The sequence below is a fragment of the Betta splendens genome, chromosome 8, assembly GCF_900634795.4.
Source record: "Betta splendens chromosome 8, fBetSpl5.4, whole genome shotgun sequence".
Classification (NCBI taxonomy): domain Eukaryota; kingdom Metazoa; phylum Chordata; class Actinopteri; order Anabantiformes; family Osphronemidae; genus Betta; species Betta splendens.
The window spans coordinates 7751834-7777199 of NC_040888.2; the positions used below are offsets into that span (position 1 = coordinate 7751834).

General features: G+C 49.6%; 1 protein-coding gene across 3 annotated transcripts; it reads right to left on the reverse strand.

The window, feature by feature from the left end:
* Positions 1-1779: 1779 nt before the first annotated feature.
* baiap3 (BAI1 associated protein 3) lies at positions 1780-25366 on the reverse strand. Of its 3 annotated transcripts, XM_029159043.2 has the most exons (35): positions 25114-25366; positions 19438-19660; positions 19125-19267; positions 14601-14688; positions 13969-14052; positions 13616-13723; positions 13368-13427; positions 12892-12958; positions 12230-12443; positions 12096-12140; positions 11724-11801; positions 11497-11602; positions 11308-11415; positions 11137-11229; positions 10408-10511; positions 10205-10322; positions 9925-10049; positions 9076-9166; positions 8882-8938; positions 8705-8802; positions 8587-8638; positions 8347-8498; positions 8123-8246; positions 7663-7803; positions 7424-7519; positions 7050-7265; positions 6903-6971; positions 6745-6824; positions 6354-6462; positions 5980-6051; positions 5798-5881; positions 5585-5705; positions 5390-5513; positions 5085-5290; positions 1780-4938 (listed from the first exon to the last, which is right to left on the reverse strand). In XM_029159043.2, exons 3-35 carry the CDS (start codon positions 19256-19258, stop codon positions 4835-4837), a joined length of 3528 nt encoding a protein of 1175 aa, XP_029014876.1. In that variant the 5' UTR covers positions 19259-19267; positions 19438-19660; positions 25114-25366; the 3' UTR covers positions 1780-4834. The 3 variants fall into 3 exon arrangements, with proteins under 3 accessions (XP_029014876.1, XP_029014875.1, XP_029014879.1); XM_029159042.2 differs by lacking the exon at positions 19438-19660; XM_029159046.3 differs by lacking the exons at positions 19125-19267; positions 19438-19660; positions 25114-25366 and adding an exon at positions 16170-16350.

Genomic DNA, 25366 nt, shown 5'->3' on the forward strand with positions numbered 1-25366 from the left:
AGCTAAACGTTTGTTGTTGAAACACTGTCACCGTCGGCTCAGATCATTGGGAAATAGAACAATTACGCATGATGACTTCTCCTGAACCCAGCACGAGATAGGCCTGAACTTGCTCCTGTTCCAGTTCCAGTTTGGGATTTCCCCCTTGGCTTCTATTTAACGCGTAACAATGCTGTAATTTGTGGGTAAAGCCGACACGAGGTCTCCTGCGAGTAGAGGCCCCGCGGCGCTGACGGAGGTGCAGCGTTTGTGCGTGGAAGGTCGGACCCCTCGAGGGCCGGACCCCTCGAGGGCCGGACCCCTCGGAGCCGAGGGCCGTTCTCTCCACCGGAGGCCTTCGGACACAAAGGAGCGCCTGTGTTGGCCTCTGGCCCCTCGTCATATTTACCCGACGAGGGAGGCCGTCGTCAGGAGCGTCCAATCAGGCGGACGCCGCAGCACAGGACGCACCTGCAGACAACAGGCGTTTATGCTCTTCCCACGGGAAACCGCTTCCTTTCATCCGAACGACAGCGTCTCTGTACTCGGAGGAGGCAGACGCTTATTATGCGGCACATCTGACTGATCGTGTTTCACTTCACCTCCCGAAGGAGGACGCTGCCGCGCAGGTGTTTCGTCTCCTGAACCTACAAGCAAGTACATGCACGTACTGTTCTGTGTGCTGCACACGCTCGCTTTGAATTAACGATCCTCATCCTGCTGAAAGCCGTGACGCCACGTCAGGGAAATGAGCAGCCGTGGAATCTGGAATCTAATATAAAGCAGGTCGGCCCGTTTGGCTGGGCCTAGGTTGGAGGGGGGGGGGGGTATTCTGGGCGGTGTTGCCTTTCTTCTGTGGAGGATTAGGCTTGTTGGACGGAAGATAAGACCCGGTGGGATCAGAGCGCTGTTAAACGTACCTGCCACAGGCAGCAAAGGCAGCAGCAGCGCTGTCAGGCTCCCTGAGCATCAACGCCCGCTGACGGATCCCACCTCTCGCCCCTGCTGGTCCAAACTCAACAAATACCCTCTGAAGCTGTAGAGTCTCACCGTCACATTATGAATTATAGCTTCTTCTAAGTGGGAGGTATTCACCAGCTCCAATCCAAAGTTACAGGTCTCGATACGCTGCACTATGACGTGGCAATGACTCGGAACATGAGACAGGCTCGAGTGAGGATTTGTAATATTACGAGGACATCTAGTGGGAAAAAAGCAAGTTTAACTAACGGCGTCGCCTCTCAGAGGAGCCAGCGGGAGTCACTGAGCCTCACGAGGCTGCAGCTGCACAGACGCACGAAAGCGCCGAGCCGTCGGACGCGCCAGTGAACGCAGCGTGTGACTCCAGGGCGCGTTCGTCGAGGTCCCTCCTCGCACCTGAACCCACCGCGGTTCAATGCCTTTCTAATTTTAACGCGTATCGACCGGCCACAGTGTGACGATTGCACGGTACTTCTCATCAAGCAGCCGCCGTCTCTCCTCCGGCTCTTTGATCGCACTGGACGTGATGAACACCCCCTCCCCCATGTGCGGCTGTTCTCCAGGGTTACTGTGGCATTACAGGCCGGGTTTGATCTCCAGGTGGCTGCGGCGGAGGGGAGGCTCACACATTAAAGGTCAAGAAGCGGAGGCTCATCGGACATTGATTGGACGGATGATGACACGGTGGAGGAGATGTCAGGCAGCCGGTGGCATTTCTTCATGCGGCTCAGTCCAAACAACAGGTGCAGGAGTCGTTCCCCCTCTTCATCCACGCTACTTCAAACCCGGCTGTGCTCATTTGGGCAATAAATCACCAACTTCAAATGTAAATGCAATTTTAATTCAAGGTCATAGATATCTCCCAAAGGTATAATCCAACAAACAGCAACACAGGCATTTACAATTCAAGGACAAATAATTCACATTCACAATAACAAACTGAAGACGTTTTGCCTGAAGATACGTTCACGGGCGTTTTCATTTTACTTTGGAATGGCCGACGACGAACAAAACACTCGATTAGTACCTCAAATAAAACGAGTCCATGGCAGCACTGACATTCAAGTCGCTAACAATGAAACTGAACACAGCCCTTAGAAGTCGCTGAAGCATTAAAGGATCTGATTCTTCTTGGTGAATTCAGTATACGTAGATACTGCACATTGCACATTACAATGTAAAGCTAAGAGCTGCTGGGAAGCTTAGTCACACAGGCCAGTTTATAATAAGTCATAATCCATAACAAGGATCAAATCTGTAATGACAAATCTTGAATGGAACCTTAATAATTAACTTTGCAGATGGTTGTAATTTATTATGAATCAATATTCTTGATTCTGGCTAAAACTGCACTAAATGTGAGCACTTGTGCGACGTTTCTTCACCGGGCGTGTGGTCAGTTTCTCCCTTTACCGCTCAGATCCCACCCCTTCTGTCTTCATTCATCACAACAAAATGAAACAGGGACCTCTCAGTAGCGGTGCTAACATACGAGTCCGGTCCACGACATCAAACCCAAACTTACAAGCAGGTGCTGTGCAGATGGACTGAACGGACTGAACGGTCCCGTGACGCGGGCTCCTCGAACGCCTGAAGGATCCCTGCAACGCGGCGCGGCCTCCAGGCATCCACGTGTTTTTTTTTGTTTTTTTTTTTGCGTACTTCATCCTTAACAACTTCACAAGGTAACGACAAAGCACTACACAAGCAGCTACTGTAAAGGTACATCACTATCAAAACGCTGTCGGTGCGAAGGTTTTGGTGCTAAGTTCTTAGTACGTGCTACAGTGTTAATCAGTTATCTCTCACTATATGTCTTTTCAGAGTAAAATGTCATTTTTGCATTTGTTACATCCATGAACTTCCAACCCCCCCAACCGTGTATTTCTTTGCACATTTATTTTACTCACCAGCAAATATATCGCACCCATCTGATTTAACAGCTGGGTGGTCAACAAACCAGTTTTCACAATAAAAGCATAATACTGTAAATGTGTAAACGTGATGATGTGCATATGACGAGGTCGATAGCTCTCCACAGAGACGGTTTAGGAAAATCCTACAATGAACTCACTCAGAGTTAATTAATGGACACACATTATAGACTTTTCAGTAATTTCTGTGCCTCCATTGTTTTGCTTTTCAGCTTCCGAGTCCTCGACATTGTGTTTAAGAGTTGCCTTTTATTCTCACTTTAGAAAATAGAGATTTGCTACAACATCTCTCTAATATCCATAATACTGTAGTTTTTGAGTAAAATCTAGTTCTACAATTTGTATCTATCTGCTAATGGTAACATTGCATTACAATTCTAGGTTCCCAGAGTGTGGTTTGATACCATTTCACATTTTTCCCACAAATGTTTCGATCCCAGACAAAGAGCTTTAGAGAATGGGCGAGAGCTGGTGTTGAGTTATTATCAGTGAATACTGCAGTCAGACAGACCCAGCTTTGTCCCCTAAGTGTATAATTATGCTAGCGCACAGGTTCATTAGTCTCTCCCTTTCTTTCCTAACCCAGAAGACTGGGCTTCATACCGAGACACCATCTCAAATTCGGGAGAGAGATGCTTTAACGCTGGAATTACAAAGCCTCGCTGTGTTCGAAGGCTGTTTTCACAAACTTTGAAAACCATGCAAGCTCATTAGTCGCAATTAGCGGGTTTTCTCTACGCGCTTTTATACCTCCACCATCTGGACAGACGGTCGCCCACTGTGCCACATACTGCGTGTCTGAGGATGTCAGGATTGTATTTTCTCCCTTTCAATTATGAGGCATTATGGTCTCCTGGTATATCCCCATAACCGTTAAAATATAGATGACTCACCGCTATCAGCAGTCCTCTTAGCTCCAGTGAGACAAGAACAAAAGGGAGTTTGTCGATTCTATTCATAAATCCCTTTGTCATGTAGAAGAAATGAAACAAAAATTAAACCCTATTCAGCTACAGTTATACGATTACACGGGTACTTACTGTACGCGTAAGCTACAATCCGCTGAAAAAAAACAAAACACCATCACAGCTGCTTTAATGGGAGTTTAACATAGATGAAACCGACTGATTTCCCAGCGTGTTCAGGTTTGACCACACGTCGACCCGAGCTGCAGCGAACAGAGAGGGATCCGCCGCGCCTTCGGTGACCCCTCGACATTTAGAGCGGCCGCACTGAAAAGTCCAGTGAACCCGGACCGCGGCGTGGGCCCCGGGGGCCTCCCCGCTGCGGATCTGTCTGACCGGCCTTAAAACACCCAGCCTCGGAAAGTGCAGCTACCCAAAGCTAAAGGTTCACGTGCTTGGTCGTCACCACGAACCCTCGCGCTTTTATTCCTGCCTGTTTGTTGCTATGTGACTGCAGGATTCCGAAATATCAGCGTAAGTTCACGCGTTGGCATTTTAAGCACTTCCACCTCCACGATGTCTGTGAGGAATGTCTAAAATCTCAATGCCTTTCAAAATCCCCTGCGACCAATGATCATATCTGAGGTATAGATTAGACTGACTCAATACTATTGGATATGTAAGCTACTTCCACAAAATAGTTCTGAAATCTATCATATCAAAGATCATACAACAAAGAGAACGTTACTCATTACAAAAAATATAGACTAGTGACATTTAGGATCAACTATCCATTCATTTCTAAAATAGAGTTTAACTGAGACGGCGTAAAGTTGCACAGTGATGGGATGTTCAGGTCCCAGTTAGCAAACAGGGATGGGCTCCGCTGTTCCGCCTCCTTTTTTTTCCTCTTTTCATTTTGGTTTGATCACTGAACAAACAATAATGTTAAGGAAAAAAAAAAAGATTCAAATATTGTAAACATCGTACCAGTACAAAAGCAGAAAACACCAACACAGCCGGCGCCGACAGCTTTCACTCCTCCTCCATTGACTTTTCAATCTCCTTCAGCCTGCGGACAAACTCCTGAGCCTCTCTGTCTCCAGTGCGAGCGTCCAGCATCCTCATGATTGGCTTCTCTGCGGGGGAGAGGGAACAGATGAGAGCGGTAGTGAGAGCGTATTGGGGATGTAATTGGAAACACAGTCCTCTGCTTTCTTCCCCCTCAAACAGCCGCCATTGCCCTCACGTCGCAGGGAAACGGAGGGGGGGTGGGGTCACGTACCGCTCGGCTTACTGCGCGACAGGTGCAGGATGGCCGGCTGGACGCTCTTGCCGGCGGCGGAGGCGTTGGGCCTGCCGGGCCAGCAGAAGTCGCTGAGCGGCGCCACGGCTTCGCCGGCAAAGTCGTTGGTGGAGAGCCAGTCGTAGTCCATCACAGTGAAGGTCAGGCAGGCGAACCTGTGCCGGTACTGCTCAGGGCTAACGTGGCTGGGAGAAGGAGGAGCCGAGCAAATCAGAGCGGCATGCGGCCGATCGTGGAAGGAGGCGGAGGCGGCGGCGGCGGCGGCGGCGGGGAGCGACACTCACAAGTAGAAGAGCTCGTCGAAGACCGGGTGCAGCGTCTTGAGCTTCACCTGCGTGCGCTGGCTCTTGGCCGTGGGGAACAGGTGGTGAGGACAGAGCTCCACGATGACGAAGGGGTCGCTCAGGCCTGATCACAGACGAGACCCGGCTCAGAGCTCGGCGCCGCCACCGCAGCCTCTAGACAGTGAGTGCGTTTACCGTTTGCATCCAGCGCGATGATGTCGGCGGCGTGAAGGATCTCCACCGTCAGCCTCTGCTCGGGAGCGTCGTAGTAGCACTTCACACTGACCCGACCGTAGCGCGTGTGTTTGAGCGTTTTCTGCAGGGCGAACGACACAATCACAGCGTGATGATCGGACCACAGTGAACCCGCATCCATATTTCTCCGTCCTGTTTGGCTTCGAAATGCACCTGGTGGGAAATCTTCTCCAGATAGTACTGTTCGATCAGCTCGAACGAGGAGCATTTGTTCAGCCGGAGCTCCTCGTCCAGGACCTGTGTGAGAGCGGGAGCGGTGAGAGAGGCCAGAGGCTAACGGGGGGTGGGAGAGGCGTGGGGGGGGGGGGGGGGGGGGGGTCCTCAGGTAGCCTCACCTTGTAGTCGCCGCTCTTCATGTCCTCCAGGGAGAGGCCCTCTCCCTTCGCGTGAAAGAACTGCAGCAGGGTCTGAAAGTAAAAAGAAATGAACCACAAACCGGGCAAAGACAGAATTTGTTCCCACGCAAAGCTGCCAGACGCTTAAACTGGCAACTGCGCAGCAGCTCCCGCATTGTCATTCACGAGGAAGTCACTTTGGCACGGTGACTTCATAAATAACTGATGTATGCTAATGACTGCATGGCAGCCAGCATGCGGCGCTAATCAAAGGGCCGGGCTGATAGCGGTGATGATAATCTCTGCAGAGATGACTCGCGTCTCTCCAGGCGCACGTCTGGCGTCGCCCGCGGCCGAACCTGCGCTTCACTGACCTCCACCGTGTACTGGAAGCGGTTGTAAAACTCCACCGGAACGCCTCTGTTTTCTCTGACTGCGTCCAGGATCATTCGCAGCAGCAGCTCCCACATGCTCTGGAGAACCCTACAACCAAAACACCCACACGTTGTTTACCTGCCTCCTCCAATTACACCCCTGCACCTCCACGCAGCTCCGCGTGTTCTCACAGATAAAGAGGAAAATAATTGCAACTTGTTAAATACTAAAAACTCTGAGGGGTATAATTACTGTTGCAGCGCTGGCGCTCATAACGCGGACTCCTAATTGTGGAGCTGCCACACTTTTCACCTGCTACTATTAAATGGAAACAGCCTCTCAGAAGGAGAAACAAAAGGACTACACATGGATGCTGATGAAAGTATTTACCTAGAGAAGTTCTCCTTCACCAGGTTATCGGTGATGAGGACCATGGTGTCCTTCAGGTACTTCATGAGAGGGGACACAGCCTGGAAGAACGTCACAGCATTGACTTCACATTGCAAACAATGTAATGGCTTAAGAGGCGTGAGACGACCGGGCCTTACGTCATCATTGTTGATGGAGTCTGGAGACAGGCTGATGTGCTGGATGTACCTGCGCAGCTCAGGCAGCATCTGCGTGGAAAGAACCTGTCACACAAGTGGCGGCGAACGGAGGCCGGCGGCGGCGCGGTCGCGGCGGCGGACGCTCACCTTGTCGGTGAGCAGCGCGATGAGCCGCTTGGCCTCCCTCTGCAGGTCCAGGTCCATGTTGAACAGCTGCCCGTTGAGGGCCTTGTACACCTGCTCCTTGCCCTCGGCGCCGCACGACTCCTCCATGGCCCGCTCCACCGCCGGCCAGTCCAGGTCGCGCGGCAGGCGGCCGAGGGAGACGCGGACGTGGTCCGTGTTGTTCAGGGCTACGCAGAGCTAGTGGGGGGGGGGGGGGGGGGGGGGGGGGGTAAACACAAAGAAGGAAGAGAAGCAGGGCTACAGAGGAGTGGACGGATGGGGTGTGAATGATGCGTTCGAGGACCGGGAGGTGTCAGCGCGTAGCCTCCGACCTGCAGCGCGTGTGGCCGCGGTACCTGCACCGTGAAGCTCCTGTGGTCTCGGCCCAGCTGGCTCCGCTCGATCTTGTGCGTGATCATCTCCGAGTACCACACGGCCTCGCTGCAGAAATTCTGCGAAGGGGAAAAAAAATAATAAAATAATGAATAAATAAAACAGCTGTTGGTTTGATCCAAGCGGCAACAGCATCCGGTAAAAAAAAGACCCCCCGCTGTCAGTCTGCCGGGTGAGCAGCGCGCGGGCGCGTGACACTCACGTCCGTCAGGCGCGTGATGAAGATGAAGGCGCCGGCCGAGTCCGGCCAGGCCAGCTGGGTCCAGATTTCTCGGACCTGGCCGAAGCACGCCGTCACCTCCACGGCGGACGAGCTGTGTTTGGCCTGCTGCACCGGCTCCAGCTGCAAACAAGTTCTACTGAGTTCTAGCATCGATTATATAAAGGATATAAATGATGATGTAGAGGACACGTTACAGCGGAATGATTTAAACATGCAATAATACATTTAACGCAGTTTATAAAGCATTTACAAACAGTCTAATTACTTGTAATAAAAGTTAATAAGTCCTAATTATAATAATAAATAAGCGATAAACACATTTTACACATTACAGCATTCGATCGATTCGAACCGATTGCATGTTTTTATATCATTCAGCAAATGCATTTATATATTATGAATGTAATATAATTAGACGCTAATTGAAAAAGCTCCTCACTTTGTCCGTGTCCACCGCTTTTCGGATCCGGTCGCAGGATCTGTCGTGAATGATCTGCAGCCACTTGTGGATGGAGGACTTGAACCAGTTGTGATAGACGGTCAAGGCCAGCATCTTCGCGTCCCTGTTGGAGAAGGACAGGTCCCGTTCACACTATTCAAATCTGAACACGAGGTTGAATCGTTTTTATTTTGTTTCTTGCCCTATTTTTTTCAAACACCGACTTGAGGGGCAGGAACTCTCGGAAGCTTTTGAGGATTTTCAGGGACACGAAGAGCTCAAAGATGGTCTCCCCCATCGTCTGCGTCAGCCTGGAGCTCTCCTGCTCCAGGGTACCGCACACGCGCTCCATCGCCACGTTCACGTCGTCAGCGACCTGACGGACGGAAGATTCACGACGCGAGTTGAAATTTACAGTTCAAGTCCACCTGGTCTTTTTTGCCACGTCCCGTTCAGCGACACACCTGCTTCTCCAGCTGCCTGTACGCGATGCTGAAGAAGTCCACTTTCACAGCGCTGTGGGGACAAGCAGGGGTTAAAAATGGCGTCCGACGGCGGGGCGGTTGTTCCGGCTCCGTTTACCTGTAGAAGAGTTTGTTGTAGATGTTCTGGCCGCGCTGCACGTCCGCACACACGGCGTCGACCACCACCACCAGCTTCTTCAGCTGCTCCTCCAGCGTCTGGACAACACACGACCAGTGACTGGGTCAGTTTTGCACCAGAGATGCAGTGATTTTTATTTTTATATGACAAATTTACCCCCTCCTCTGGTTTATATCTCGCTATGAGGCTCTCGTACCACTCCGCCGTTCCTTTCTGTGGAAATAATCACACGAATTGAGTAGAATAAAACGGCTAATTGAAGGTGTCCTGTGGCGTGCAGTGTTTACTTCACAATACTGGAAACTGGAGAACCCCCTCTTAGAGTTTGTTTTTATTCTATTCATTGTTACCTTGACAGCTGTAGTGATGTCCAAATGCAGTTCATTTCGAAGAGGACACACTGTCTTAAATGCCCGCATGTTTTGCATGTAGCCGACCCCCCTGGGGCGCGCACACACACACACACACACACACACACACACACACACACACACACACACACACACACACACACACACACACACACACACACACAAAAGAGCCGGTTACAAAGCAAAATTGCTTTCAGGATCAAGTAAATGCAGGTTCTCACTAAGATGTTTTCTCTCACTACCCCAACGAACCCTTCCCACTTTAATTGCCTGCGTGATTCTGTATTATTGCTTAAGGGGTGTGCGACTGTGAGTCGAGTCACTCTCTGTGTGCGTGACGTGAGAGGTGCAGCGTGGAACTCATCTCCCATGAGGCGCTGGCTGATCGCTGGGTTGAGCTGAGTCCCTTGTGGGGGCGGCTTCTCAAAAACGGTGTTTCTGTCTCCAAATTAGTGGAACACAGCAGCCAGGACTGAACTTCAATAATTAGCTGATTCTACCCGCTGGCGCATACAGTAAATGAAGCAGCCTCCCTCACCTCCTTCCTGTGTTCGAGGGTCAGTGGGAGCTACAGTAAGACCAGATGATGATCATTTCTTTCTCCTCATTAAATCAACTCTACTGATCCAGAGAAGGCTCTGAACAATTACCTCTTAATGTCCCATCATCTAATAGAGGTTCACTTTTCCTCCTGTCTTGTTGAAATAATTAATTAATCAGTATGACCATATTATAAGAACAATAATGTTGTTGGCGGTTTATTGGTCGGTTTATAATAGATGTTGCTTTTGTGTCTTGATTCGTTGTCGAACGGCGCCGTCGTTTTACCTCAGCATGAGCTCGTAGCGCGTGATGGCCGCGGCGCTGGTGCACGGGAAGACCTGCCGCATGTTCTTCATCAGGCTCAGGCAGTGCTCCGTGTAGAGCCTGAAGCTGTCTGACAGCTGCCTCTCCTGGACACAGGAAGGGCCCTCGGTTATCAAGCACACGGGCTGCACGGAGACATCGGCGGCACCCAAACACCTCCACGGGAGTCAGCGAGGAGCTGAGCTAATGAGGTGCTTCCAGATGATGGACGCGTTGCTTTGTTTGGTGGCGGAGCACCTACCAGGTCGCCCCTCACAGCAGGGGGGTCCCACTCGGCATCGATGGTCCTCAGGAGGCGCAGCAGCAGGGAGTAGCACACCCTCTGGGCCCGGTGGTGGCTGCTGTAGCACTGCCAGCGGCTGCGGGTGCAAACAAAACAGGCGGCTTTTATCAGACGCGCAGACGTTGGGCTGATCAATTCCCTTCCCTCGCGCTAATGCTCACATAATGGCCTGTTGCAGGGGCGAGAGGTCCGTCTGCACAGCGTGGTGGGTCAGCACGGTCCACGCCGCGGGGCACACCTGCCCGTTCCAGTTGTAAGGCTCCCTCTGGAATCATTGGAGGGGAATCGCAATCGTCTCAGTTTGCGGAAGCAGAATATGAGAGGAGTAATTCCATGAATTAGCCTCCTCCATCAGAGGCTGTGGAGGCCTAACAGATGCTGTGTATTTAATATGAGGCAGAGGGCGAGAGGGAGTGAGGGATCAGCCAGAGCAGGATATATATAACCGATGGGCTGAGGTTCACTCCCCCATACACTTCCCCAATATCAACATAATTTGTGTTATATTTTTTGTGATTATTACAGAAAATGAATTGAGTTCTATGTACTATTTGGATATTCTGTAACTGCCCTTAAAAGTATCTGCGCACGGCCCCGGTCCACGGTGCCGCTCGGGCTGAGCTGACGACCCGCAATTTGCTTCATCTTCCAAATCCAATTCTCACAAAGCCACAGAATTCATTTCCCCGCAGTTAAAACGAGGTCTAATCATTTTAAAAGCCTTCCGGCGGAACCCCGGGCGCCGAGGAAGCAGCAACAAGGCGGGAGGAGCTATGACGAGGAGGCGATTTAATCAACTAAGAACCTTTCGCTCGGGCCGCTGGACACAAGCGTCTGATAAACAAAGGAATCCGTTCTTTCTTTCTATCAATAATCTACATCAAACGTACCTTGACGTGAGCGTGCTCATACTCCACAATCTGACTCAGCAGTTTTTTATGAATGGAGACGTTTGAGTCCTTCCTGGACAAAGTCGTGTCTCTCTAAAGGTAAACACAAGACAGGGAGGTTGTGTTCCTCATGCTCCACACACCAGTAGTAGTTGTATTATATTATTGTACCTGGCTGGTGAAGACCTTCATTATCAGGTGACATTCTCCCTGAACTTTAGAGGCGCTCGAGCGAGGCTCCAGCTTGAACCAGGTGTCGTGGCCGACAACTGGGATCTCCTGGAAGAAGAAGAGCGGCCGGATGAATGTAGCGCTCGCGTCGCCGCTCTGCGGCACCAGACGCGCCCCCCGCGTTCTTACGTTTAGCGGGATGTTGATGCACCCGAGGAAGTCGTCGGCGTTCTCCTCGGAGCCCGACGAGGCCGATCCGTTGGCGCGCACCGACTTCGCGATCTGCTTAAAATACCTGACGGAGACAAGCGTCGATCCCAGACTGAAGCCACGCTCAGCGTCAATCAGCTTTAATGCAGGTCTATGTGTCATCCTCCATGTATCTAAGCTTCCACATCACTTCCTGTGTGCTCTACCTGCCCATTCCACGGAGCCCGCTGACTTCGTTCAGCTTTTTGCAGGCCTCGGCGACGGACACGTCATCGTCGTGATCCCTGAAGAAAAGAACAAATCGGTGGCTATAACGGTCCCTCATTTCCTTTGAGAACGCGTCCCATTATCTTATAATAAAATAAATGCAATCGAGGAGTGCGGGTGCACAATGGGGCCGGTTCAGAGCCGAGACGTGAGGTCAAAAGCCACCTTCATCTCTCCTCTGAAGGACGAACTATTCAGCTTTTCACCCCACTCAAGATACGATTTCTGTCTGAGGTCACGCACCGTACACAGCGCTTATTTAAATGGGAAATGAGGCGCCTTCTTCTCTGACGCTGGAGGAATAATCTCACCATATGTCGAGATGCAGGAGGTCGTTCTGGACGTCGTCGATTTCGCTGTGAATGAAACAGGAGAGGCAAATTGAATTCCGCCGCTCCACGGGGGGTGGTGGTGGTCGCGCGCTGCTGTACGCGGCTCTACTCACAACAGGAAGTGCTCGTTCCACACCGGGTTCAGCGTCTCCGGCTTGACCTCGGTCACCTGGATGCAGCGGGCGGGCAGCACCTCCTTGGTGCTGGACCGCTTCTCCAGCTTCTCCCGGCGCTTCCTGAAGCTGAACTTGCGCTCCTTCTTCTCCTCGGCCTCCCGCGGGCTCTGGCCCAGCAGGATTCCCAGCATGCAGTAGGGGTCGCTGTACCCTGGCGGCCGAGGGGCGTCACACAGAGAATAGAATGACGATGGAAGCTTTAACCAGACACCAGTCAATGCAAAGTCAGTCCTAATTTCACAAATATTAGGTCTTATTGCAGCAGTGTTCATCCTTAGAGAGATTAAAGAAAGAATCTATTCACTCCATATCCAATCAAATACACGGTGTAAATAGAGACTAAGTAAATTATGCTGCAAAATGACTCTTTTTTTCCTTTAGATATGTTTAACACGCATCAATAACACCACACTATCATTCCTGCTGGACAAACACCGGCAGGTCTCGCTCATCTTGAAAGCCTTTATTGCCGTCAAGCATTGACAACTATACAACGTCGTGCGCGGAGGAGAATCACTTGACCGTTTATCGAGCGAGCGCTTTGACGCCGGGGAGCGGATCTCGCGGAGCCGAGCGGCTTTCTGTCAGGAACATCTCACCGTTCGCATCCTTGGCCATCAGGTTCTTGGCTTTCATGACGGAGACTCTCAGAGAAAAGCTGGCTCGCTGCGAAGAGGAGGATTTAAACAGTCAGACGGCGTGAACGCGGGAGATCAAGGCCGCGCGTTTAATACGTGGATGAGCCTGCATCACGGCCACCAGGTAGGAGACATCTGGGCTTTGCCAGCGGATGGCGGAGATAGGAGGTAATTTAAATGGAAAAAAATATTTTCTGATGGTCTCCCACACACCGAATCATACAAAATGTGGCTTTTAGGTGGGTAATATCTAAAATTCTCCAAGGGCATCGGTGCATTAAGGCTGTAGCTCAGCAGGCCGTGCTCTCCGCTCATTGCTACAGCACTGTACAAACGCTCGGCGTGATCAGGTTCACTGCAGCTGGGTTTGGTGGCGCTGCCAGTCATGTTCTGTGATGTCTGAGGATTTGCTGCAGACGTGGAAGGACGTGTCCCACCTTGGCTTCCTGAACCTTCTGGAGGATGATGTCATGTTCTTCCTCGCCCATGTCAAACACCTTAGGGGCAGAAACACGAACTGAGAACAGGACATGACGAAAGCAACAGCCCTGCGGACATCATCTCCAGATGTGCATTATGACAGGTGAGCATCAGTAGCATGGGATTCCAATGGCTGCTCACACGAAATAACACTGTCTGTACCAGACAGACAGACAGACAGACAGACAGACAGACAGACCCATACCTTGATTAGATAAGCAAATAGCTCTTCATCACTTTTCACATGCTCCGGCGGAGGCACTCCGACCCTGTTGACCACCGTGTACACAGCCTCCTCATAAAGCAGGTCCAGCTACATGAAAACACACTCGGCTCAATAACAAACCCTCCAAAAATAAAAGCTCATGTTCTTTTGACTTTTTCCGCGTTGTGCTTGGCTGCACGTGAAATGGGAGAAGAAAATAAAAGAAGACCAAGAAAAAAAAAAAAAAAAAAACGGGATGAAGGAGAAAAACACCGCTGCGTTCTTATTGTGACTTTCAGAACTGACTCCCTGTTGAAGCGCAATTTTAAAAAGCCAAAAGCCGAGTGACGCACCTCCGTCCTGCTGATTCTGTCGGGGATAAAGGACTGGTCCACATGCTCTTGGGGCGGTGGTACTGTGCAGGCCCCTCTTTGACACTGTGAGAGGGAAGGAAGGAAACACAAGCGCTCTTTCTGACTGAATAAGAGCTGGAGAGACGGATTATTGAAGGCGCACTGTTGGAATTTCTTTCTACTTGAAGCTATGCGGGTCGAACTAATACTGGAATTCACGTTCGCTGTGAGTGGATTCACTGATCACAATTAAAAACACATTATTGTCACAGAATAATCACGGCGTCTACATATTACAGCACATAGTGCATCTGCAGCCTGATTTTTTCCCCACTCTGCTGACGCACAGCGAATGGGAACGATGAGCCAACTCGTTCTCGCTGGAGATGTTGATAGAGCATCACTGCGTCGTTAGCGCTGGCAGCAGAAGGAGGCGATCGCAGCCACTGAAAGCAGCTTGTCACAGCTGAGCCTCCCGTCCTCGGAGCGCCCCGCGCGACCCCGGCCCTTCTGTCACGCGGGCGTCACGCGGCCTACGGCGGGGGCTGCATGACAGCGAGGGCCGCTCGCGACGCACATTGAGTTGGAAGCGTGCGACAGATGGAGAGGTGGAAGTCGGCTTGGGTTTTTACCTCGGCTTGGGCCGCCCGCAGCATGTTCTCCTGTTTCTGAAGGATGGCGCTCGTGCGCTCAAAGAACTCGGCGCTCTCCTCAGAAACCCTGCCAAGGAGAGGGAGCAGAGCGACAGTTCACCTCTAAAGACAGCGATGAGACACTGGCAAATATGTTGTTTTACCACTAAAAGTGCCGTGGTGCGTTGTAAACAGTTACGTCAGCGCAAGTGATTTGTAGACGCGTATTAAACAACGCACCGCGGGACGCGGCGGCACCGCATCCCGTGCGCGCGCACTTCAGAGAAGCGCCCGTCAATAAACACAATCCACTCTCTTTTCATGTTGAACCACCGGGCTCCGTCAGACCCGGTCTTGTCTCGCGCACTTTAAAAAGAAGGACGGTCTGGACCAAAGCCCCTCAGCGATCGAACGCGTCTGCACTCTGCGTGAACCCCGCGTTAATCCACGACGATGAGCAGCGCGGTGCGCAAAATGCAAATGGTGTTTTCGGTTCCTCCAGGTGTGTGAGTGAATCCCCGGACTCCCGTCGGCCCCAGTTGTCATGGTGACGCAGGCATATTTAGGGAGGGATATGCCCCCCCCCCCAACACACACACACACACACACACACACACACACACACACACACACACACACACACACACACACACACACACACACACACACACACACTTCACTGGGCATCATCTTCTTCCAGGCCTGTATGAATTTCAGCGGGTCAGGCAGCTGATCTGACGCACAACCATCGGGGTTAGTCATGCCGTCAGTCCCACCATCCCCACACTCCCAGCGCCTGTCTACTTTCCCATCTCTCAGCCTTCCCCGTCACATTATACAGCACGGCCGTCCACAGAGGCTCCGTCGAGCCCCCCCACCGGCGTCATCGCCTCGCAGCGGGCGCGTGGCAGCCCATCCCAGCACCCACTGACTCTCACCACGGTAGCAAACCCCTGAGGTATTGATAAAGACTAATGGCAGCCAAGCCGAGGGGGTCGGTCAGGATCCCACGGCTGTTAGAGGTGGGAATGTGCTGCACGCTGTAAATTCACTTAAAACGAGGAAAACTCTAGTAAACATAACGCACCACACTGCGTTTGCGTTATGTGGAGCAGGAGTCAAAGCCGACATGAGTCAGTGCAGTTATATCTTCAGTCATTTACATCTCAAAGGAGCATAAAATATGTAATATTACACATAATGAAATATGAAAACCCCATAATCGAAGTAGTTAATTATTATTTTTTCATCAACTCATCGACAACTGTTTGGTGTTTAGCAACATAGCCGGGCTCCACCAGAACATATAAAAACATCATAAAAAAACATTAGTTGATATTCTAATCGGGAATCATTCAGCGAGTGTTTGCCAACCTCAGAACCACAAACCGAGTCTCCAAACTGTGAATGACTCCGCAAACAAAGCCTCAAAAGGAGCTTTGTTTTTTGGAGCCTGCAGTTTCCATTTGCGCGCGGTACAAATAAGCCCCGTTTGATTGTAACGCGCGTGTTATGAGACACTCAATTCTCTCCACATCCGTCTCCAGTCCTCTGAGGGTATTTCGGTACCCGGAAATCTGTCCCGTCTTCTGTCAGTCAAACAGCTTGAGGATTTGTTCGGGCCGTCTGGGATCTTTTGTTTCAAGCTTTGTTTAGGAGCAGAAATGAAGCTCAAGTGATGCAAATCCATTCTGATTTGATACATCTAAAAAAAGACGCTGATATCTTTCAACCTTTGCCTCCCTACACACACACACACACACACACACACACACACACACACGCCACCGGAATAACAAACTAATATGACGTTGCTAGGAAACAGGTCTTTTTTTTCTACTGTCATTTTATTCTAATTTATTTTCAGAATTCATTCAAACGCTTCAATTATGTTTTCCTGTGTGGAGAGTAAACCGGCAGGAAAACACAAACAGGAACACGAACGCGCTGAACTTCTCCTGCGCGAGAGCGCAAGTGTTTGAACGTGACTAATTGGGAGTGCGAAGGTGACGGCGAGCCCTCGCGCCAAGCCGCAGCATAATACGGCGGCGCATACGTCGTAATTAATGCTGCAGGCGTCACCGTTGTCTGCGGCGTGGAAGACAAGTGACATCTGTATGCATTCAAATGCAAAAAAAAAAAAAGATTTTAGAAATTCATCACGGTTGTCGCGCGTAATATCAGCCTGCGACTTCTATCATAACCAAGGATCTCCAAGACAAGAATCCCCCTCTCAATGTGACACAAAGGCCTGTTTGTTTCCCCTCTAATTACGCAGCTGATTAAGCGCTAGAAGAACACTCCAGGCGAGAAGCGTCAGCGCAGAGATTTGACGACAGTCTCTGCGTTTGGAAGAAACCGCAGCCCCCCAGTTACAACCATGAGCAGAACCCGGTGGGAAATGATTTCCTCCTGGGTGTTTTCCAATGTTACAGGTGAGTCTGACAGCTTGTGCTGCCTCAGTGTGTGGCTCAATGACCCACTGGGGATTTGACCTATTTTAAAGGAGGCATAGTGTGTGTTGACCACAGATGTGGAGACGTGTGAATGTCTGAACCCTGGAACCAGGCATCTGCTGAGAAAGACCGTCTGATATGAGCAAGGAAACTGGAAAAATTACTAATGAATCTTGAGGGAACACCATTTAATTTAATTCCATCTAAAGCAGGAATTAACTTTTTACATCAGCTGTTTTGTGCTATGAAGGAACAGACGTTTGAGTTCAGACAGTCCTAGAAACACCGGTGCTGTGCTTGAACACTCCCTCAGCGATCCTTCTTTTATATTTACAGTTGATGAAAGCTCAATAGTAACACAAAAGATTTGTTAAATATGTTTGTTAATAAACAGTTGAAAATGCAGAGTAAAAACAGGATTACAGCTCAAACATTGAAGAGAAATATAAATGTAAATCTATAGTATGTATTATCATTATTGACTGCAACCACATGTTCACTATATTGGGTTAAAATGGTTTATTCTACATTAGTTATGAAATAAGAGACAGTAAAACTGAGGAGTCAAATTGATTAATGACACTGCAGCAAGGTTGTGATTAAAATCAGTGAAACATAGTGAAGTCAAGTGTGAAATATCAGTTACTGAAGGTTTGGAAGTGAGCAGCAAAATATGTAAATTACAAGGAGCCAAAATATAAATGTGTATTGGTTTTCATGACAGGCCCTCGTGCATTTCCATGGATTTAACAAGCTGCTCAAACAGAGGTAAAAACATCGTTTGCTCAACGGAATTAAAAAGTTCACCTTCAACGTCCCACTTTCCAGCGCTGACAGCCGACTGGACCACTTGGGTCAACGACTGCGGATGGAGCGGCCCGAGTCTACCCGGCCTCATTTGCAAATTCTCAATTAGAGCGCGAGCGCGTGCGGGTCAGCGGCAGCCAGGATGGATAACAAAGATCAACAGCCGGCCACTAATGATGAGGCTCGGCGGGAAAGCTGCAACACCAGGGCGCCGGCGTAGGAAATGAGGGAGAAGGTGAGATACTGGCTGTTCAAATCACTCTTTAATGACGCCTCTACCCAAACACATTTTAAATGATTCAACATGGTGCATCAATAAAACACTGTCTCCGGATTAAGGCAGTAAACGCGAGGGGCTCATGAATAATTTGCTAAAATTAGTCATTTAAATGGATCATTAACAGCATCTGTGATTATCTTCCATGTTATAAATAGACATGGTCGTCATTACAGGTATACCTTCACATTAGGACAGCAGCCAGTGTTTAGGTTGCCATAGAAACCTCAGGTATATACTATTACTTTTGGCTTCAAATGAAGCATCAAAAACAAGAACTGATTTTACCTGTGCATCTTTATTTATTGACGAGGGGAAGGTGAGCCAGGACGACACACACAGCGTTGACAGGAAATAAAAATTAGAATAAAAGACAGACAGACGTGATCAAGGCCGAGGCGGAAGCTCCACCAACGTAGTGTTTATTCGCTCATGTCCTGAAGAAAACAGTGCCATCAAGCCAATGGTAAGACATTACACAACAGTAGAAGAAAAGGATTAAACAGTAGAACTACTAAATAATGAGAGAGCACGATGAAACAAATAATAAGACAAACAGTACATAGAGCTTACATACAAACAAAATACATGTACAAGTCATACAGTACAATCTTACACATTTAAAAAAACATCTGGACACTGAACACAACATTTGGACATCAAAGGGTGTTTATTTTTTTATTAGGATCTTTTAATTAAAGCAAAATATGTCATTTACTGTATGTATGGACCGCACGTCTATTAATTTTGAGTAAATGGTTCTATTGATGAACTAGAAAAGCCAAAGGTGCCCTATACTGTTGATTTACTGTGTCCTTTTTGATATTCTGTTGCCGGTAACACATGTTTTTAGAACTAGACAGAAGTACCTGGCTGCATAATTCACAACTGAGTGCCGTAAACCGGCCACAGAGCTGCGTTTGTGATCCCCCTGTGCATCAGTGTGCTAAAAGTTCCCCAAAAGTTCTCCCGCTGCTGACTCACCTGCGGGGCAGGGGCTCGGGGCAGTGGGTGAGGGGGCTGCCGGCGGTGGGCGGCGGCTCCCGCCGGCTCCTCAGCGACTGGCTCCTCTGCACCTGCCTCAGCACGCTGCTCTTCAGGTCCAGCAGCGTCGTCATGGTGTCGCACTGTCGGGAGGGGGGGGAAAGCAAACGTTAGACGCCGCCCATCACGGGGGTCCGAGCGGGTCCGAGCACGCGTAATGTCATATTTATACCCGGCGACTGTTTGTTTGTGGCGATACAGAGAAATACAGGGTCCGGGGAAATTCTCCGGGTGTAATTAGCCGCATAATCACCCCGTCAGTCTCTTAACATAATTGCAGACTTCCTCAGAAGAAGGTGCGTTCTATTTCTGTCAGAGTCTGACTAATAGCGCAGGACGTGCAATTCCTCTTCCACCTCGGCGTCTCAGATCCGCCGGCCGGCCTTTATATTGGGGCCACACGCTTCAAATCCACAATATGCAAATCGACCCGCGGGGGAGAAGAGATGCAGCGATGTGACAAAACCGTTGGATCACTACAATGAAAAACACGAGCAATGTTTAGAAACATCACAGACCTGAAGCACGCAAACATGACTATTACATATGATGAAGGTCAACATAGTCAAAAGGAAAGTGCATTGTGGCCTTGTTATTGTAATATTGTTGTATTGTGCAGTAACAGAAGACTGTGTTGTTGTGCGTTTATGTCTTTCACTGCACCGTTTCTAGCAGGTAGATTAAAACTCGGAGACGCCAGGAGCTGAGCAGCTCCTCGGAAACGCCCGGGGTTTGACGTGCCCCGAGGCACGAGCAGACGAGTCAAAGCGCGAAGGCACGCGCGAGTCAAAGAAGCACCTGATTATCATTTACTGCTGCTGGAGTCGCGTTCTGCAGCTAGCGCCGGTTCGTTAAAAGGTAGAGGCCGTGCTTCTAATTGATTACGCCTCCTGGTATAATTGCCAATATGGTTGCCATGGCAGCGGGCTGCGTCTGTGTGAACGCCACGGGGCTGAAGGAAGTTGTTGTTTTGTTTAGGAGCTGATGCAGTTGTCAATGCCTATATGGTGGAATCATGAGGATAAAATCAAACGACTCCTCTCGAGTCAAGCAGTTTTAACATTAGCAGTGACTGAATAAATTACTAACTTATTTAATAGCAAAAGATAAAATCGAGCATAGAAAGGGACGCCGTGGTTGCCACATCCGTGGAACCTGGATTCAGGGGAAACGAGCTGATCTGGCAACCTCGGAGCGATTGGCACGGTGTTGCTAAGCAATTCGCTGAGAGCGACTCGGAGCCACTCGTCGTAAAGTCACTCTCATTTCGGCGTCATGGTGTCTAACTGAATTATAGGGGCCTCGTAACAATATGGAGCACAGCCAGTGTTTCCCTTCACCACAAAAGCAGAATCTGAAAAACAAACAAACGGTTGTAAAAAAGGCTAAAGCCGAAGAATGTGTAGAAGCAATGTCTCTATTACATTAGTTTATACTTCTATCTTTTTAAGGCCTATTGTCCACTTTCCTGTCCTTTGCAATCAAACGTCAGCCGCTGAACTACATCTGCAGCACGAAGCCTTTATTGGGAGATAATCCTTCTAATCTCGACAGAAACTTGAGCGTCTATAAATACCTGCGGTTCAATATTGAAGTCGGTCACTGAACCCTCACGGGAGCAGAATGCGTTTATTAGCTGCCACATTACCATCACACTTCACAACACTGGTGGAAGCAGGACTTTTCACTGAGCAGGGGAAGCTTCATTTCCCTTTCCACCTCACGAGAACAAAGATAATTGCCGGGTCTATCAATAGCGATAGACTCCCAATACCGTGATAATACATCTGCCAAGACTCTTATTTCATAAGAGTCATAGCCCATCTAGTCTTATAGAAACTGGCTCCACCTAAGGGGCTAAAGTTGACAGGCTTTGATTGATGGACAGACGAATTCAGACAGTCATACGCTCCTTTCAGCTATCGACGGCCGATGAAAAAGAAGCCATGAAAAGACTTTTCGACCATTAAACAACGCCGTCTTTGCTGTTGTTGATGAACAATCAGATCCGTGCGCTTGTTGAGGGTGATCGTTACTCTAGCGCGTTTACGAGCAATTCAGATATTCTTTATTTCCTCCACTTTCCTGGACGACGCTGTTCTAGCTCTCGCTTTTGCTCAAACTCTGTTCATCACTGTACGCTGTTCATCCAAGTATCTGAGCCGGTTACACACTTTACTGTAATACACTAGTGTGGGTACTTTCTCTCTCATATACTCAGAGTGAGGGTTTGTTGGAATCTCCTGTTTCTACCTCACAGCGATTCCCTTTATCTCCCACAATGACAGATAACATCCTGCCGTTTAAAATAATGTGCCGCCACATTGCATTGTGGGTACCGAGGGCTCGTACGGGGAGCTTTCTTGTGTGGCAGATTTGAATATCACTGCTAGAACACGGGCTGCTTTGAGAGTGATTGGATGTCAGAGTTGGCGATGCCTTCCGCTGTCAGTCCTCATTGCAGATGCCCTGGAACTGTGTCACATACGCATCCATGATGGATGGCTGAGCTGTAACGCTTATATTCATCCACGGCACACAAATGAAAAACACCTCAACCGATGTGTGCGACAGTTCTTCTCCTCTACCAGCGGAGTACGTCTCTGCCCAAAGTTAAAGATTTATGAACGCTGCAAGTAAAATGCTCAAAAACACACTATGCATTCTGTCGATAAACGCTAGAGTTCGACTCTTTCAGCTCATGCCTTTCATGAAGTGGCTGAAACAGACAGTAACTGGGCCTCATCCGTCTACACAAGCGTTAGCGTTTTTTTAATAGTTCGTTTTAAATGTCAACTTTTGCAACTGCAGCTAAAGTCAGACCTAGAAAATGAGTGAAAAAGACGAATGAGCTCATAGACACAGTTTAGTGGCGGCAACTTACTAACTCGCTCAAACTCTTGATGCATGTATAGATTCTGAGTGGAATTCATTGGAGCTGTTTGACCTTAAACGTAGCGTTTGTGTGATGGTGAGTGATCATCTGTCTTGTCGTCGCTCTTTGATAGACTGGCGACCTGTTGAGGGTCTTTCCTGCCTCCTGTTCGCCGACAGCTTGGATGCGCTCCAGCCAAGAGGATACGTGTTGTAGATAATCTGATTTGCCTACACTTAGTGATCGTCGGAGGATGCACCTCCACTGGCTGACGTCTGTGTAACGGCGTAACACTCTCCACATGACATCTTTACAGGAGCAAGCGGCTGAAACGCCCGAGGCGCGCTAGCTCGCGGCGCTAAAAAGGAAACGCCTCCTCTGACCTCCGGCGGCGCACGCGGGAACGCCGCGCTTGGCCATCACGGCAGATCCACGACATGGAGGCTGGTGGCAGCCCGCGGGTACCACCGAGCATCCGTCTCCCAGGTGAACCCGTTTCAATTACAGGAGTGGATCTCTCCCAATTGGATTTCACATCTCTCAGCCGTCGGCCTATAGTGACAAAGCGGGTCGACGTGCCGCTGTCAGCAGGCTGCCGGCTGCCAAGGAAACCCTGTCTGAGCCAAGTAAATGCCTTTCTCACTACATTGGTGCCGAAGTCGTGCCAGGGAAACACTTGCTCACCAGTGTCTCTCTCCTGCGAGAGCCAATGAGCCCGGCAGCCAAAGGCGCCTGGCTGATAGGGATGGAGTGTCTCTATGGTAACGGCAGAGGAAAAGGAGCTGGTAAATACAGGTAAATGGAATTCGACAAAGACTGGGGGAAAAAAAGAAAGACCCTCGATGATATAAATGATATAATGCGTTATAAGGTCCAATGTGTTAAAGCAGCAGAACATGAAGAGCACTATTTGAACAGACATTTCCAGGAACCGTGACACGGGTCCATGAGACAAGTGCGTCCAGGTGCAGGTCAGTCATTAGCGGCTTGAAACAGCCGCTTGCAGAGAGCCTGCCTTCGTGCGGCTCTCGGTAACGCTCCTTTCTAAGTCATTAGTCTTGTTGTCGAGCACTGCTCCAAAGTGTGCGTTGGAGCGCGAGTGCTTCACCCTCCGGAGTGTTTCAAACAGTGGAGGAAGAAAGACGGGCACGCGTCTTTGTCTTAAAACCGGTGTAATTAGGACCGTGCACTTGATTTGCTGCACACTTGTCGAGTCTTCAAAATAAAAGCGTAACATCAGGCTTCTACGCTCATCTTGACATCGACGGTTTATGTAGTTCAATAAAACAGGACCTGCACATTTCTGACCTCCGTGTACTTGATTTAATCAGACGAGCCTGAGGGAATACATATCCAAACATATCAGTACGTGAATTAGTCTGTAGTGCGGCTTACAAAGTACGACTGTCATAACCTTTAAGTCTCAATCAAGAGCCTCATTATTGGCCATCAATGTTGTTATGTGACTGGCCCTCAGGGACAGTTCTGTGTCAAATCATTAACAAGCCTCCTGGTGGAAGGAACGCGGGGACTCGGACGTCGCCGTCGTCCATGCAGAGCATGAACCATAATCCAGCAATAACAAACAGCGTGTCCGGGACCCTCATCCTAAAAGCTCCAGGAGTGTGTGCTGTCGGGGCTCACGAGACGCGCTTTGACGCCGCGATCGATTACGGCAGAAGATCCCGGGGATTGGTGACGGGAGGCTTTTGTGAAGGGTGTCGGCGCCGCGGCCCGGGCAGTGACGCACGGAACGTGCGACCTGAACAATGGCACCGGTTCTTGCTCATTGCACTCCGTATAATACGGTCTTTGTCCACGATGCCACCTCCGTAGTTGACGCAAAGAAAAGCAGCAATGCAACACAATTGCCGCTGTGGAGTCATACAACTGTCATTAATTCATGGTGCCTCCTTGAATGAAGAAAACAGTGAAGCAGCAGCTTTTTTTTATACACAGACTTATGAGTAATGGCCACCGATGTATTGTTTAATACTGACACAATTAATTAATGACTAACAGACTCTTTATTGTTAGTGTAGAGTGGAGGCATGACCTGCGTGAACGCTTTAAACTGTGCATAAAAGAGGCGAGCACGGTTTGAGCAGAATTAAGACACTCACATTTAGGCTTGTGTGGCGTTCGTGCCAGACGGGGCTTCTTTCCTGTTAGACTGTCGCCTTCATTCAGGGAACGAGTGATCCTTTTAATTGCCCTTTTAATCCGCGGCGTCGGAATTAAAAGCGCAGGTGAATTGCCAGCTGAAATTGCTGCTGCGAACGCCGGGCGAAAGGCTCATTCTGGTTGTCGATGAGTGTGTGTTGCAGCGTGTGTGTGTGTGTGTGTGTGTGTCTATGTGTGTGTGAAAAGCTCACAGCATTGATTTACACACAGTATGCTGCTCAGCACGCTCTATGTGTCAGCTTCCAAAGGACCTAAATCGCATCAGCAACCACCTAAAGGCGGTGTGGTCCAACGCTGACGAGTGTGTGGACCCGTGGAGCACAACACAGCACTTCCTGTCTGGAAAGTCTAGAAAAGGCTTCAAACTGTGCATCTGCTGAGGCACATCACACGTCTACAGCACCAACTTCATGCTTTTGTGCGTGCGTGTGTGCGCGTGTTGGTGGACGTGGGGCGTTTCTAGCCTGAGGAATGTGCAGACGGACACCTGGGGGGGCTCGTACACAAACACTCTAACACAGCAAGTCACAATAAAGACAACGCCGTCTTGTCTGGTTTCACTCAACAGACGATCACAGACAACTTCCGCTGCTGACCGGGTTTCACAGCATCACGTAAATAAAGCGCGGACCGCGTCTGTCATCATCATCATCTGTCAATCATACACACATCCAGGGTATTTACAGAACTTTGTATACGTCAAAACGGCTAGTTCTCATCATTTCCAACTAATTGAGATCAACAGGTGCCAATTAACGAGCCGCTAACCAACGCGAGTCCGACTCCGCACGTGAAGATACTTTTCTTTCTTTCTTATTCTAGAAGGACCTTTGCGGCAACAGATGCGCGTCGCAGCTCACCCTAGCCTACCTGTATCTCCTCAGTTTTCGAGTGTCAAGGTTTTTTTTCCCCCTCCGCTGCGTGTGTCAGAGTTGCTGTGAATCAACGCTCTGCCTCCCGCAGCTGGACGCCGTCTTCTCCCGCAACCGTGGCGCGGTCAACTTCTGCGACAACAGCGTTTAGGTGTTTTTTCTCCCTGTGATAAACGACGGACAAAAGCTCATTTTAGTCCCCCGAAATGCTTTCCTGAGCTCACGCGCCGCCGATGCGCACCCAAATATGG

Coding starts and splice junctions, on each gene's coding strand:
- baiap3 (XM_029159042.2), bottom strand. CDS start 19,258: ATGACGACGCTGCTGGACCTGAAGAGCAGCGTGCTGAGGCAGGTGCAG. Junction 6,972..7,049: donor TCGCGCTGCTCACCGACAAG/GTGAGCGTCCGC, acceptor CTTTCCACGCAG/ATGCTGCCTGAGCTGCGCAG. Junction 5,706..5,797: donor TGGAGAAGATTTCCCACCAG/GTGCATTTCGAA, acceptor TTCGCCCTGCAG/AAAACGCTCAAACACACGCG.